We start from the raw sequence: 16822 nt of genomic DNA, 5'->3' as shown, positions 1-16822 counted from the left end.
TATACCTTAAAAATAATTTAATTCAGTTTTTAACAAATGTTAATATCATGAAAATAGTATTGATCATCAATAAAATACCAAAAACATGTTCAATACATTCTATTAATATATATTAATATAATCGAATTACTCTTAGGTCAGCACCCTAATGTTTTAATGCTTGTTTTTGAGTTAATCATGTACACACAAAAAAAAACTACCTGATAAATGTATATGCATGAAGGAATCTGATTGATCTTATTTTGGTCCTGTTTGCCAAAATATGATGACTTTTACAGTTTATATAAGTGTACATCAAAGTCTTGCAATTATCATACGAGAATATAACCGCATTGGAATACGTAGTTATTTCAAAATATTTTTTGGGCATTTTTGTTTACTACAAAAATACTTTCCAGGTTCATATAAAATTCAAATAATCGTCAAGACATTTGTAATTGTAAAAAAGTCTTGAGAAAAATAAATTGTATGCAATATGGTAAACAGTAAAAGGAGTATTTCCAGTAAGACCTCTTTTTGGCCGAAAATATAGCAGTTTTACAAAATTGTTAAAATGTAAACTTTTATATTGTAGTCCTGTTATGTTGTGTTGTCATTTTAATGTTATATTTCACATGGCCATAAAAGAGGGAGGTTTGGCATGCCACAAAACAAAGTTCAACTCACCATTTTTTTTCCTTTAAAAATATCCTGTACCAAATTATTAATATGGCCATTGTTATATTATAGATCGTTTCTGTGTGTGTTACATTTTAACGTTGTGTTTCCGTTGTGTGGTTTGTTTTTTCTTATTTTTGAGTGTGAATAAGACGTGTCACGGTACTTATCTATCCCAAATTCATGTATTTGGTTTTGATGTTATTTTTGTTATTCTCATAGGATTTTGTCTAATGCTTAGTCCGTTTCTGTGTGTGTGTGTGTGTGTGTTACATTTAATTGTTGTGTCGTTGTTCTCCTCTTCTATTTAATGCGTTTCCCTTAGTTTTAGTTTGTTACCCCGATTTTGTTTTTTGTCCATGGATTTATGAGTTTTGAACAGCGGTATACTACTGTTGCCTTTATTTAGCTATTTATTGGAAAGTAGAATACTTCTGCTACGCAAAATATGGGCAGTTTTCACAATAGTTTTGCACCAGGCACATATATCAAGTACTGGCATCAGTAAGTCATGCTAAATTACTGAAATCTTCACAATTTTAGCATTTGAGTTAAATTTGAGACGGTTTACGTCTTAAATGGAGGTGGCTGCATTCGTATTCGTTCCTAATATCTAAATGTACATTGTATTTGATGATGATACATAACATATATAAAGGTAAAGAGTGAACACTGATGCGGCCATTTTCATGTTTGACACAGATTACATATTTTGGCATATTTGATAGATTTTTCATATTTAAGCTTGAATTTGAGCGTGATTAATGATTAAATCAGTTCAAATCTTTCACAGATACTAATTGAATCGACTGAAAAAGACACTTGGGTTAATAAATAGTGTCCAAAATCATCATCAGATAAATCTGAAATTTGAGGCCAAAATTGGGCCTTACCAGACCTACTCCTTTCAGACTAGAAAACGAGATTAGTTTTCTTATTACAAGGTCATCAAAATTGTTTTTAAATGAAAACATTTATGAATTAATTCAAAAGTCATTCTTTTCCAAATTTTTCAATACGAATCATCCTTACAAAGAAATTGAAAGGTATATTGTACACATTTCAGGGAACATTAATTTAGTTTAATTCCGGCAAAAATATGATATGGTCGTCTAATTATTCCTTATATTTTTGACTATTTGATGATGAGTGTTTCGTAACTTTCCGACCAGCAAACTAAAGACACATAACTGTATGGATTTTTATACATTATCATTAAAGTAATTGCTGAGAGTAGATTAAGTGAACATTTCATTTCGTGGAGCAACATCTTCAGCTAGAATAGATAAGACTTGCTGAGTTCGTTTTACATGGTCAAATTCTGGTATTTCATGAACTACATGGTGCCTGATGTGTGCATGGTCTTTTACTCGGACCTTGTTCGTTGAAAACTGACACGATCTCTTTTTCACCCATACTTTTGCACCAGGTAATGGCATTACTGGTTCTTCTCTCTGAAAATTTAGAATATCATTTTGTATATAAAAAATTAATTCTGTTGTTTCATTCAAATGGCTTATAGTTTTGTTAATAAATGTGAACCAACAATCGCCAATTTTAGAAATTCTGGTTCAAAAACTAAAGAAATGTACGACACACAATAGGTACACACAATCCAAAATGCTGTTTTATATAAACATTTGAAATGATCCTTCATTGTGTACAAAATGTAAGATAGAACGTAGATTTGAAACGGGAACGTATCAAAGAGACAATAACCCGAACAAAGAGCAGAAAACTGCACGAGGTCACCAATGGTCTCCATCACAGCGAGAAAATATCGCAACCGGATGCCGGTTTCAGCTGGTTACTAAACAATTGCACATTTCAACCCTTATCTCAGCATTAAAAAAAATGCTCTAGAAGGAAAAATGAACAAGATTTGAGTATTCATATTTTGTTTCCTCAATCGCAAATGATGCTGCAATACCACAAATTATCCAAATGTATATATATAAACTAAGGGCATATATTGATATAAAAAGTTTAAATGCACTATGTCGAAAATTGCAAAGAGATGATTTACCGTCCGCTCGTTATATTATTAGGACGATTTTCCTTATTCTGTGAATTTCGGAACAGTACTTGAGTTGTCTTTCTTTTTACAGATTTCGAAAACCATACAAATCACTATTTCAAGAGACACAAGAAACTTCTGTTGTTGATTCGAATTCTGTAAGAACATTATTGGTTGAAATCACTGCAATAAGGATCAGTGTCGGAAAAGATTTATGATTCTGTAAGATTTTCATTAATTGTTATTTAAGAATCTTACAGAATTATATTTGTTTTAACCAATGAAAGTGCGGGAATATGTCTGTTCAGGAATTATAATTATTGATTGAAGGCTGTCGACGTCCAGCGGAAAATATAATTAGACGGACAGAAAATGGAACGATTACCGGTACTATATCTGATTACACGTCTACTAGCTAACTTGTGACGCATGTGTCAGCTGAAAATTTGATACGATTTTTACATTTGGTCATTTGGTTTAGACATTTGTCCGTTGAATTATAACTAGGTTGCCCTAAACATGATGTGGAAATCGGATTATTTGTCCACAAAGGCCTTAAATAATTTTTTCTGCAATAACATTAACGGTACCAATTTTCTTGCACCAGATGAGCATTTCGACAATACATGTCTCTTCAGTGATGCTCGTGGCCAAAATACTTGAAATCCAAAGCTTATGTAAAAGATGAAGAGCTATAATCCAAAAGGTCCAAAAAGTATAGCCAAATCCGTGAAAGGAATCAGAGCTTTCATGAGGGAGATACATTCCTTAATTTATAATAATTTCTATCAATTTGTATCAGCAAATTTTGATAACACGATAAATCCGTATTTTCCTGCAAATGTAGATACAAGCCACAGATTTCTGTCAAAATATATTATATCCACATTTATGTTTTTGTAAAGACATAAAAAAAGAATTACTCAGACTAGAGAAAAAGATGGAGCAAAAAACATTTTAACGAGTTGATGGTTTTTAAACATTGCGCGATGATTAAAAGAAAGACATTTCTACTCTGTATTTGTTTTTTATGGTTGTCCACAGCACAGAACGGAAATTAAAATAAATTTGTACTTTAAATATTTTATGCTTAAATGGAAGGGTTTTTAGTGCAATGAAATATTAACCTAATTTATACATTGTTTTGTCCAGTAAAAACCAAAAATTAACAGTATCTGTGAGCTCACAATTATAAAAGATTTCACAAATACGTTTGAGTAGGACAACTCCCAACATTTTACGCTGATTTTATACAATTTTTGTATCTGTACCAGTATAGGATTAATTAAAATACTTACTGGAGCATCAAATCTTGCTAATTTAGGTAACTTCATTGTCTTCAGACTCTTTGCTTTCCCTCCATACTTAATATGAAATGCTTGTATTCTACTTTCTAAAAGTCTAAGTGTTGGTTCACTAGATTCGAAATCAAACGTATCTGTTACGTTATCTAATGACGTTGCCGTTAACCTTGACTGAATACGTTTATTTACGAATTTCATTGCGTTACCCCAATTCTCACTTTCCTCTTCTTCCCTTCTTGGAGTGGTTTCTTTTGAAGTTGATTTCTTCTTGTCTTTAACGGGTCGTAACTGAGGAAGAATTAAACGTTGTTCGCCATCTGATTCCTGTTCTAAACTCATAACTGTCTCTATATTTTCTAACCTATTTGAATTAATTTCAAATTCATCTTTATTTTCAAAAGTCTGAGTATTTTCTATGTTTACAGGCGTTTTAATCATTGGTTTTGAATTTACTTCTGCTTTAGGTATAGGACTATACAACAGAATTTCTTCTTCCGTTCTCTCTTCGTGAATAGCTGGTAAATCTAAGTCACTACGTTTTAATTCCGTTATTAGCACTGGTTTTCCTAACTTCTTTTTATTTTCAACAGAAGAAGTGGTTTCTTGGGATTTGTGTAGACCTGAATCAGAACTTGCAACTGTATCAACTGTAATTTTTATAGGTGTGGTTGGGTTTTGTGCTGATGACTGCTCCGCAATATTGTTATTATTACTATCTGATTCTGACTTGCTATTTGCTATGCTACCATTCTTTTTCTTGAGCTTAGTTTTCTTTCCTTTGACGCTATCAGCAATGCTTGATGCAGATTCAGTAGTTGAATCAATTGGGTGCTGTTCATTTTCGACAGAATGTTTCGATCCTGTTTTCTTTTTCATGCGTTTGAATTTCTGTTTAGATTTCTTATTTTCCATTGTTATTACTTCCGCTTCCATCATTTGTTGAAGAGATTCTCGAATGGCCATTAAACTCCTCGGTTGTTTTCGAGGATTTCTCTTCATAGCCCTGAGACTAGCCGTAGTGCTATCGTCGGTTCGCCTGATTAATTCACGTGCTTTTGCTTTTTCCAACATAAGTTCCTTGTAATAATGGACTCCGGGGACAACTGGGTCGACTAATTCAGCCTTGCCTTCTTTAAAAAGATTCAATAAATGTTTTGTTTGATATTCCTTGTTTGGGAGATGTTTTGAATTCTTAAGAGGCGGAAGTGGTTTTTCTACTGGAAGTGTTAACGCTGTTAATTTGAAATGCAAATACGGAAGCAATGGCACTAAAGGTCCATTTTTCATTTCCATCCTTGTTTTAAGCTTCGATTTTACATATTCCCTAATGATATCTGTAGTATTTGTATTTTTCTTTCCTACCAATCTTTCAAAATTTTTCGTATCTAAGATAAACACTTCCGTATTTGCTGTACATTTTACTGTATAAAGGTATGTACTGAGATTCATTAAAATCTCAGTGTCACCAATAACTTCTCCAGCAGTGACACTACAAAGATCAATATGACGTTCCTTCATTCTGCGTTCTATTGCAGCATATCCCTCTGTTCTCCGTATTACAACATCTTCTGACTTTGTTTCCCACACTGATGGATCTTCGTATTTTCTAAGAATAGCTTGTCGTCTAGGTTCCCTACATATTAAAGAAAATTGTATTAAATATAAATCAAACTTGAGTAGGCTGTTTTGTTTTGCCTAAATTATAAACACAGAATTTGTAACAATAGTGTTATACTTATTATCAAACTATTTATCATATATGTTACAAATATGTTTTAAACATGCATGGATTTTTTCTGAAAAGGTGAGAAAACATTTTAGAATGCATTTTTCGATTTTGATTGGACAGTTTTTAAAGGTTTTCCTCTAAATAAATCTGGTTACAAGTGATGATTGATCTGCATAAACTTTGATAATATATTATAATTGGGACATGCATGGATGCTGTCATGATACATGTGTCCCCATATTATCCTGGAGAGAATACATTTTTCATCTTCTATGAGTATCAAACAAAAACTATATTGAATAAAATTTAAGATGTTTAACATAATCTCTCAACTCTGTCATTTGAAGAAAACCATCAGAAACAATTATTAATTCTGATTGGTGAATTTTCTATTCTATTATGTTAATCGACACATTCAAAATCGTTTCATCATACATATTAATAATGATTGAAACTTTCTTGGAATATTCATAACTTTGTTTTGATTGGATACAAAGCAATTGTGGTCCCGTTTGACATTAACATTATGATAATCGTTTCGTTCAAAATCATAGGTTCAGACTAATAAGATGTAAAACAAAATTCGTAAAATTTAGCAATTTGATGCCAATAATTTACGTGCTATTTGGGATATATAGTTTATTTTACATTCTAAATTATTCATTTGTGAACAATATACCAACTAAACAACTATAGTAACCATTAAACATAAATAAAATAGAAAAAAATGTATGGTCTGCATCTATCTATATAAACAAATAAGGAAAAGGGGTCTAACTATAATATTGCTTGATAAAATAAAATAATAGAAACCAAAAACAAATTCCATAAACTATTATAACAAAATAATAACATAAAAACTGCAACTACGGTGTCCCTTTTTACTTACTTTTGTAGCTTCTTTTGTTTCCTTTGTGAAAGGCAATTTATATGTATAAAACAAAGTTTATTATGTCACAATTAACGATTGAAAACTAAATGGCATGAAATGATTCTGTTACTTTATTTGAAACAGTTAATTATATTTTCTAAACGATTACTTAATGCTACCAACCATCATTTTGGTGAGCATAAAATGTATCAGAAAAGCAAAACAAGTACGAAAAACAGATGATTGCGTTTTCTGCGTATAGATGACTGGTATATCAGTCGCTCGCCGCAATGTGAAGCTTTTTTGGTTCATACGTTATTCCAAATCTTCTATTCCTTGATAAAGCCGTAACACCGGTTATCACTTTTCACGTAAGTATTTAAGCTATTGCAAATAATAAAATAACAAAATATTACCTTAAATACTCAAATTCAATGGAATATATATCTATTCCTGCTTCAAATGGCCACAGCTGTGGGTATTGTTTTGGATGTTTGTGTGGTTCTACGGTTATATTTGCCTGTCCACTGAAATAAACATATTGTATACGATTTACAGTCTTGAAACTTGACTCACTTAGAAGTTCAATAATTAGTAAGTTAAACATGTTTGCCTCATCAGATTACATAAACATTCAAATTCAAATTAAACAAAATGCGAAACTTTACTATAATTCCTAATATTGAATATGTTATATTAAAATAAAACAGTTTTATTAAATAAGATCACGTATGTAAAGTTGCCATATATCCTTTAAACCTCGACCATAGAACGAGGATATAAAACGGCAACGTACACCCTTCAACAATGAACAAGTGTAAATAAAGGCAACAGTAGTATACCACTGTTCAATAGTCATAAATCGAGAAAGCGAAAACATATCCAGGTCACAACAAAACTTGGGGAAATACATCAATTATAAGAGGGAATCAACGGTATAACGGAAACACTTAACTGCTACAAAAGAATCCTCAACAAACAAAGATACGGACTATTTGATAACAACTGTCATATGTCTGACTACGTAAAGTATTCAAAACGAAAACCAATATTCGGAAATAATATGGCAGACATCAACCAACAACAACAACTAATTGGTTACATGCTCCTGGCTTGAATCAGGTACTTGTATAATGTGGTGGCGTTCAACATGTGTGAGAGCGTATTGTAATATTATTGTTATAAAATATTGTATATTCTATATTCAACTTACCTATTAAGGAACATCATACCAAATACAGGATCACCTTGTCTGATTAAAATGGAATCAAAAATAAAGCTCTCTTTCCTGAGACTCATCTCCAACAGTTTCTTCAGTTTTACTGGCATGTCGCAGAAGAATGGATGAGTATCTATAAATCGAGAAATAGACGCAAATTCCTCTTCTTTTGAGGCCTACAATAAATGATATATGTATTGTAATTTAGTTCCTTGAGTTTTTCATATTTCATTTTATTTGAACTGTAAAAGTGATACCAACAGCCCAGTAGCGAATATAAATGTCTTTTATTTCAGTTTGCTGTTTTAAAAATTTGGACATGTGGATTGATGGCGGATTTATGTCTAGAGTCAAATCAAATACATATTCAAGACAAGAACATGTAAAGGCAATAGGAAAATGAAACATGATTTGTACTTAACTATCAATGGACCGGAAAAAAACATGTGTCCTTACTCGGATACATTATTCTAACTTCTAAATGTCGCTAGCTTACCAATTTCAGCAAACATAAAAAATGATTTGACATTTAACAAAGTGTTTCACTCGTGCATTGCTGAAGTTACTTGTTCGAATGACGACTTTGTCTGTATTCTTGGTATTTGTTTATATTCATCTCGTCTACGTTTTCATAAGGTTTTGATTTCAAATCAAGTACCTAACCCCTCTACCCTATCCCCTAAGCAACACTAAACAAAATTAATTGTTGAAATATGCATCAGGTGCAGTACAAATCGTATTACTGGATGAGTTTGCTAACACCCTTTTTAAGATAAGTTGTAAATAAATTTACCCGAAATTACCAAATATTTGAACACGTGTTTTGGTTCTTCTAGCTTACTTAAACTCAGTCTTTCAAAACCATAAAATGGCAATAAATATCTTACTTTGTATAATTATTCTTATATGTCAGCAAGAAGCCATACCTTTAACGATCGTTCATACAAATCTTCTCCAATTAACATTAGGTCGCAATCTTCATCAGCAATGATAGTAGCATTTCTATAGGCATCACGCTTTATCAATGCAACTTCCCCAAATGACTCTCCCTGTCCTATTATAAAAGATCATACGAAGAACCAATCAATACACGTATACATTATTGAGGTTGTATCAAGTCAGGAAAATGGCCATTGTTATATTATATTTCGTTTCTTGTGTTTTACATTTTAATGCCATGTTTCTGTTGTGTCGTAGTTATCTTATATTTGATGCGTTTCCCTCGGTTTAGTTTGTAACCCGGATTTGTTTTTTTGTCTATGGACTCATGAGTTTTGAACAGCGGTATACTACTGTTGCCTTTATTTAGCTATTTATTGGAAAGTAGAATACTTCTGATACAGTTGCCTTTATTTTGCAATCACAAAGAAAACCCACGAACACGAAAAAAAAGACATAAAATAGTTCTCTCAGTCCTCGTCACATCATATTGAAAAAGTATATATATATATATAACATATAAAGATGGAATGCATGCGAATAATAAAGCAATTAATAGATATTAAACATGTTATGCTTTAAGGTTACCTTCAGCTTTTATATGATTTGATATTTATGATGGAGACTATCTATCTATCTTAGAAATGATGGAGACTATCTATCCATCTTAGAAAAATGGAGACTATCTATCTACTAGTATCTTAGAAATGATGGAGACTATCTATCCATCTTAGAAATGCTGTAATTTATCAATGAGTTTTAAATCAGTTCGAATACTCGTCAGTTGCGTCTTGGAGTTTACTTGTGAGAAAAATTGATTGCTATTACTTAACCTATATAGCAGTATATTGATGAATAAACAGCATTTTGAAAAGCATTACTTATATCGGATTTTGACTTGAAATAGCTATTTAATTTCTTAACCAATCTGTTACCGTTCTGCAACCCCCACAGTAATATGTTTATTTTAAATAACGATTAATTCCCTTAAAACATAAATGTATACAGGTACATATTTATATTATAGGTTATAATACTCTTTATGGTTATTCAATATTTACCAAGAGAGGTTCAGTATTTGAATCGAAATAAACAAAACAAAATATTCTATAAATATCCGTACCATATTGAACAATCATTTTGCCAAACTTTGACCTGTCAAGTTCCTTGATTCTCTTCGGCTGTTTTTGCTGTTCTGTAGTCCTCTGTTCTCCTTCTTCTGTTGTGTTTTCTTTATCATCGCCTTCTATTGTAACTTCTTTCTTCTCTCCTCCTCCTTCTCCTTCCTGTTTTTTCTTCTTGTCTTCGTTGTTTTCAGATTTTGCTGATACTTTCCTAGCCGAGGAAGGTTTGAGAGCAGCTCCATATTCTTCCTCTCCGGTCATCCTTGGGTCTATATACACGGAAACCGTTCCACTCAGTATGATATAAAAACTGTAACACATGGAACCTTGGATTAGTACGTCTTAGACTCGTGCATTAGATTAACCCTTTACACTGTTATCTATATCTCAACACCGAAGATAATTTATTCGCTACGACATAAAAACTTTCTGCTTCAAAAATTAGCATTTACCACGAAAGTATATCCGTAAAAGTATTTAAATACATTGCAACTTTATATATATATGTCACATGTAAATTGTAAAATCACAAATTATATAAAACCGATATAAAAGTCGATACTTTAGATAAATATTATGCTTCAGTGAAAATATATTGACTTTGGATTTTGAATTCTTATTTTTTTTTCTTCTGAAACGTTCATTATTGAATATAGTATGGAAACCTTTTTATTTAGTTTAATGTAACTTTGCTTTCCTCGACACATCAAATTGAAAAAGTATGTATATATAGCTTCATTCTTAAGATGGAATGCATGCGAATAATAAAGCAATTAATAGATATTAAACATGTTATGCTCTAAGGAAATTCTATATTTGGTATCAAAATGAAATGTTGCGTGTAAATCCGTATGAAATTTATATTTCTTTTTTAAAGCCCATCAATCAAATTGTGACATATTGATAAAAGATGTTGTTTTTCAGATGTTTTACAGTTTAAAGACTCAAAACATATTGAATATTAAAACATATGGAAGCTGTAAGAAAACGTCTAACTGAAAAGTAATGTTAGATAAAAACACAAAGAAATAAATGCATCGTGACGTAGACTTTAGATTGTTGCATATATATTTTTGCATTGATTTACTATGCTATAATTTTCTTTTTGATTTTAAGAAACCTCGATTTATTCTTGACAAAATCAAAATATATAAAGTAGAAGAATAAACAAGAATAAACTGCATTTCGTGACATTTCAACAAATATACAAAATATCGGTATACTAAAATACTTAAAGAGCTTAAAATAAAATTTATTGTTGTAAACGGTATTTAACTATATTGAGAGAGGCTTAGCTTGAAGTATTAAAATACTATACAAAAATTGTAACTAAAAACCGATGTTCTTTACAAATATTTACACACACAAAAAAACACATAAGTTAGAGAATCACATAATTGTATGTTAAGGTAAAAGTCTAGGTCACAAAATTTTCCACAGGAAATTTAGCAAGCAACAATCAATCGTTAGATGTACAGGGATTTATATAACGTCCATACATTTCAGTAAGAACGTAAAAACATGCACCCCTTTTATAGGAACAACAATAAAGTTGCATGCTCAACAGTCATTTTGCCCTAATCAGCAATCTGGTAACTATATCCTTTGCTTTATCACTGTTTATAGCTGTTCCAAATATAATTCATTTATTTTGTTAAACTTGATACCAAAAATAAACACTGCAGATTGATTAATATTTTGAGTAATTATTTCGTTTACTGAATTCAATAAAATAAATAACAGTTAAATAGCAAATCGGCATCTGGATATAATAGTTACACTTACAGCAAATTACAAAATCAATCTTCGTTAACAAATACCAATATAAACAGCAATAAAAACAACACATGCAAAAACATATCGGTTAATCTGACCCTAAATACAGTACTGATTTCACAAACTATTCATAACATTTATTCTTAAAGAGGTGATTTTTTTTTCAAGAAAGATGAAAATACAATGATGATATAATCACTAATTATGCGAGAGGTGTAAATTTTTAAACAATGTTTAAAACAATCTTGTATGTTACATATGAAACATTTCACTGCCTCACATTTACATAAGACTTATTAATATTTCATGCATTTACAATCCACTCATCAAAATCTAAATCTCTGTAAGGTTTAGCAGCGTATCGTCTATCAACTGTATACCTACCGTGGCTCTATATCAGGATCCCTATAACAAATAGTCAATTCTTCAGTATATTGCTTAGTTTTGTAACATATAAGAATTAAAGAGTCCCTTCAAGATCTGTTCGAACATTTCCTTCTCTCCATGAATTCCATATATTAATGCTTAGAAATATACGTGAACACGTGGAAAGCTCATATGCAACTGTCTAACGAAGCACCGGCAAATAGAGTAAAACTAAATCAAACTTTAATGATAACCGGAAGTTTGCGTTTGGAGTTTCATTACAAGATACAAGCGAGTTCTCATATTAAACGTCTAAAATTTCTAATTAGAATGTTAAATGTCTTAAATGAGTAGCAATGCTTTTTAAAATGCAAATTTGTTATGAACTATTGTAGAATGTTGTTTTTTTTAACAAATGATATATTTATATTCTAGCTCTTACAATTTAAGTGCAGGTTTAACAACCCTTTGATTTGATATCGAAATGGATCCAATAGAAAATCATGAGTTTTGATAACACGGTATAAGAGTCATAAGTATTATGTTGACTTAAAATCCTTTAAAATTGACAGCTTAATTGGTCTCCTTAAAATGGGTTTATTTGAATTATTCAATACTTCTATTTAAACCAAATACTTGTTATATGGGTCCCATTAACTTATCAATCTGATGAATTTGAGCTTATTTATTTAGATTTAAAATACCTATGACTGGTTACGTATGTTATTGTTGTTACTAATTGTACTCTATAGAAAACTTCTAACTTATACTTCAATATCGTAGAGTTTTGAGATCTTGTGACCTTACTTTTCAAAGGTCGAGTGCTGATATCGACGTCTTTAGTTCTACAACTTTAATAAAGGGTTTTATGTTTAAAATAGTTTGTAATTTAATTCAAATTAGCTTTTGTAAATTACAGACAAAACTATTTATTTTGACATGCATATTTTTTAAATTTGGTATATTGAGTAACTCCAGCATAATATCAAATTGTATATGAATTGTCAATATTAAAGGGTTCAATACCGTTATTCGTGCTTAGTATTTGATTTTCCACCCATGTGTTTGTCAAAGCTGTTGTCTGATAATTGTACTAGAAAATTATATAAGAATTCAGCACAGTAATGTCTGATCAAACAAATATAAGTAAATACAGCATATATACTGTAATTGACTGGATCTCTTCTTTAAACATCGTTCATGTACATGTTCCAGTAAAAATAATGGCTGGTGGATTTTACTTCTTTTATTACTTTTTTTATAGAGTTCATTCTTTAAATATGTTGGTTAATTTATTACATGGAAATCATTCCTTTATTAAAAACAGCATTCCATCACCAATCGTGTGTTTGCTGGGTGTTTTTTTTAAAGAAATTTAAAATGTATAAGTCATCACTACATGGTACAAGCTATCGTATGAATGTCGACGTGAATAACTTGTTTCCTTTTTACTTAATATGTTGTTTTGATATATTTAAATTGATTTAATTCACATCTTCTTGACCATAACGATCACTCACATTTAATCTGAATTATATTGTAAAGGGTGTTAAGCAAGTCTAACACTGCTGGAACTGCTTTATACAGTGGAAAGGGAAAAGCACTTGTAAATAAAAGCAGGTTTTAATTTTACTTTTAACACCTCTGATCATAAGCAGATCCAAACAAAAATTAAAGTGACCTGCTTTTATCTGTATTAACAAACCAAATGAAGCAAACTTCTAAGTCCTCTTCGCTATTCCGCAAGATGAAAGGAGGGAACTGGACTGGCTAGCGAATATGATTCTAAGTTTTGAGGAAAGGTATTGCAACAGTTCAACCCGTTTTTCATTCAACTTATATTAAAGCATTATGGGTATTGGAAAGGTTCTCAGATCTGTGTTCCGTCACCAAACATTATACCCACTCTTATATACTTACAAGCTTGATAGGTCACTGTCTCCCCATGATAACAATGGCAACCTAATATTTGCAAATTTAATGGCACAAGAAATTTATTCAAATTGCATTGAGAAATTTTGAACTGCATATTACTATAAAAAGCTAACAATTATTAAAAAAATATATATATAATTGTATTCAGGTCTTCAAGATGAAACAGGAACTATATTGCAAAAGGAATTAAATTTAATTTCTTTCATAAAGTGTTCATGCTTTTTCATAAGAATCATATATTTTATGTAAAGTTGCAAACAAAACAAACATACACACACACACGTGAAAAAATGTTCAAATGTATATCAGCACCGTAACGTTTCATTTAAAAAGCAAGAAACAACTTGTATATTCTACAACTGTAATTGTTAAAACAAAACCTTTATTGCAACAAATAGGATACCAAACTTAACAAGGTTAAAACAAAGTGATCGTGCAATTGCACAATCGATGTGAAGTCATCGTGAAATTTGTAACTCAATTAGAAAACATTTCTTTTGATATGTAAATAAAATAATACATTACAGCATAAATACACTGAAAAAAAGACAAAATAACATGACTAAAGCGTTTATAGCAACATCAAATCATCCCACATCCGGAATATAATACGTACCAGTCTTCGTCGGAAGGATATCTGTCGGACAAAGAATACAAGTTTTAGACAAGAGGATCTGTACATTATCAATGGAATATCACAAGGGTTTAACATGTCTATTAGATCACAAACAGAAATAGAACAAAAAGTGCAACCAATAACTGTTGGACGACCTTCATGATCAGACAAATTAATATAGTTACAAACACTTAAAATTACAAAATATTGTACTAAAAAGAATATTTTTGCGCACTTTGAACAACAAATTAAAAAATTTCTAGTTGCTAACTTGAAGATTAAGATATTACTTGTTTTATGGCAATGATTTTAAAGTTACTTTTCTAGTTTATGGTCAAATACATATACTTTTACAGTATTTGAGTTGAGATATGGTATTTTCCAGCAGACAGAACAGAGGTCATGAGAAAACGAATAGCGGAATGTATAGAGTTTGGATCAAGAACTATTGTAAATGTCTATGACATACTGACATCCCATGTCTAGTGGCAGTTACTGATTATAATTACTTATTTTTAAAGATGTTCTTGTTTGAGAGTTGTTTTTCACCCGAAAATTATCAAAACAAGAATGTGTCCATAGTACACGGATGCCCCACTCGCACTATCATTTTACATGTTCACTGGACCGTGAAATTGGGGTCAATACTTTAATTTGGCATTAAAATTAGAAAGATCATATCATAGTTAACATGTGTACTAAGTTTCAAGTTGATTGGACTTCAACTTCATCAAAAACTACCTTGACCAAAAACTTTAACCTGAGCTTCACACTATCTTCTTCTTTGTTCAGTGGACCATGAAATTGGGGTCAATACTTTAATTTGACATTAAAATTAGAAAGATCATATCATAGGGAACATGTGTACTTAGTTTCAAATTGATTGGACTTCAACTTCATCAAAAACTACCTCGACCAAAAACTTTAATCTGAAGCGGGACGAACGAACGGACGAACGAACGGACGAACGGACGAACGGAGGCACAGACCAGAAAACATAATGCCGCTCTACTATCGTAGGTGGGGCATACAAATATTCTATGTTCTCGTCAACTGTAGTAAATAAGGTTTGCATTTTTCAGACGTTTCTTATTATTAAAAGAGCATCGACTGAATAAAATTCTCTTAATAAAAACATTATGTTTATTGTAGTAATCGGGTGTATTGGATTCGCGTAACTTCACAAACAAACTTTAATTAACTCTATACAGATTTATCATCCACTTAAAAGTAAACTCATTGCAGCTGAATTGAATTTAACAAACAGTAACATATAGTATAATGAAATATCACCACTGATGGCAAAATTATCAATGCCCCTTTCAATAGTCCTTTGGCGTGATAGATTCTTTTTTAAAGTACTTACAACTTTGTACAACATGCGTATCAATAGATTTGTATGCAATAAATCTTCATTACTTTACCATCAAATCGGCGCAAGATTAAATATTTTATGAAATTCTCGACAGGTACAAAATGCATGATAAATTAAATAAACAACATATTTAACAACTTCATGTATAGAAGGAATTACTGTAAAGATGACATCTAGAAAATGAAGGTCACTCTTATTGCAATATTAAATGAGGAACGCACCACGAATAAAGACTGAATCGATCTGTGCATAATGCATCTGAAGATTCTGTGAAAAATACATTCAAGAACATTCGTACTAACTAATTTGAGGACGTTTGGTTTGTTTTGGAGATTTGTTTAAAATGATAATCTTCATAATGTTTAAATTTTTAAATAATTGTCTAATTATGTTTCACTTTAAGTATGGTATGCTGCTTTTTGTAGTTTATTTGTTGTAAAACCGTTGCATGAATGACAATTGGTAGAAAGAATCTAAGTGGTTTTGTAGTAAGAAATTGTGCAAGCCAAGTACATCCCTATAAAAGAGGGTTAAAGTGGAAGAGCCAATTTCCAAGGTATTTATTTTAAACGAAAGTGCCATTTTTAAAACAGTTTATTGATTTCAATCTAAATGAAATTAGTCCTTCGAAATAGCTCGAAAGTTTTGTTCAGTTGTTCATATAAACAAACGAACTAAAAGAAGGAGAAGGGTTCGATGAACTTATCTTAATAAGTTAGTTTCAATCATAATTACTTATATGTATAGCACCACAGCTAAATATGTGTCCTTGAAGTTTCTTACATTATTGGGATTTGTTTCTGAATAGATTGGTAAGCGTCTTTCTTTGACACATAACTTGACAAAGCACCAAAAGGAATACCTTTTATTGGGTACCGTCAAGACCTAAAGTTC

General features: G+C 31.0%; 1 protein-coding gene across 14 annotated transcripts in view; it reads right to left on the bottom strand.

Moving 5' to 3' along the window:
* LOC143064386 (uncharacterized) overlaps positions 1-16822 on the bottom strand; it is a 37420-nt gene continuing 20598 nt past the window's right edge. For 4 of the 14 annotated variants that reach the window (XM_076237176.1, XM_076237174.1, XM_076237175.1 and 1 more), the window contains exons 4-12: positions 14554-14574; positions 13923-13964; positions 12021-12041; positions 9860-10170; positions 8724-8851; positions 7792-7973; positions 6995-7105; positions 3973-5611; positions 1-2111 (exon numbers count right to left, since the gene is read on the bottom strand). In XM_076237176.1, the coding sequence (XP_076093291.1) occupies positions 1896-2111; positions 3973-5611; positions 6995-7105; positions 7792-7973; positions 8724-8851; positions 9860-10170; positions 12021-12041; positions 13923-13964; positions 14554-14574 (2671 nt within the window). In that variant the 3' untranslated portion in view covers positions 1-1895. The remainder of the gene's footprint in view (positions 2112-3972; positions 5612-6994; positions 7106-7791; positions 7974-8723; positions 8852-9859; positions 10171-12020; positions 12042-13922; positions 13965-14553; positions 14575-16822) is intronic. The other 10 variants (XM_076237178.1, XM_076237185.1, XM_076237181.1 and 7 more) reach the window with 7 other exon arrangements.

The sequence above is a fragment of the Mytilus galloprovincialis genome, chromosome 2 (genome assembly GCF_965363235.1).
Source record: "Mytilus galloprovincialis chromosome 2, xbMytGall1.hap1.1, whole genome shotgun sequence".
Taxonomy (NCBI): domain Eukaryota; kingdom Metazoa; phylum Mollusca; class Bivalvia; order Mytilida; family Mytilidae; genus Mytilus; species Mytilus galloprovincialis.
Note: the sequence above shows the minus strand (reverse complement) of the source record. Positions and strands in the feature narration are given on the sequence as shown.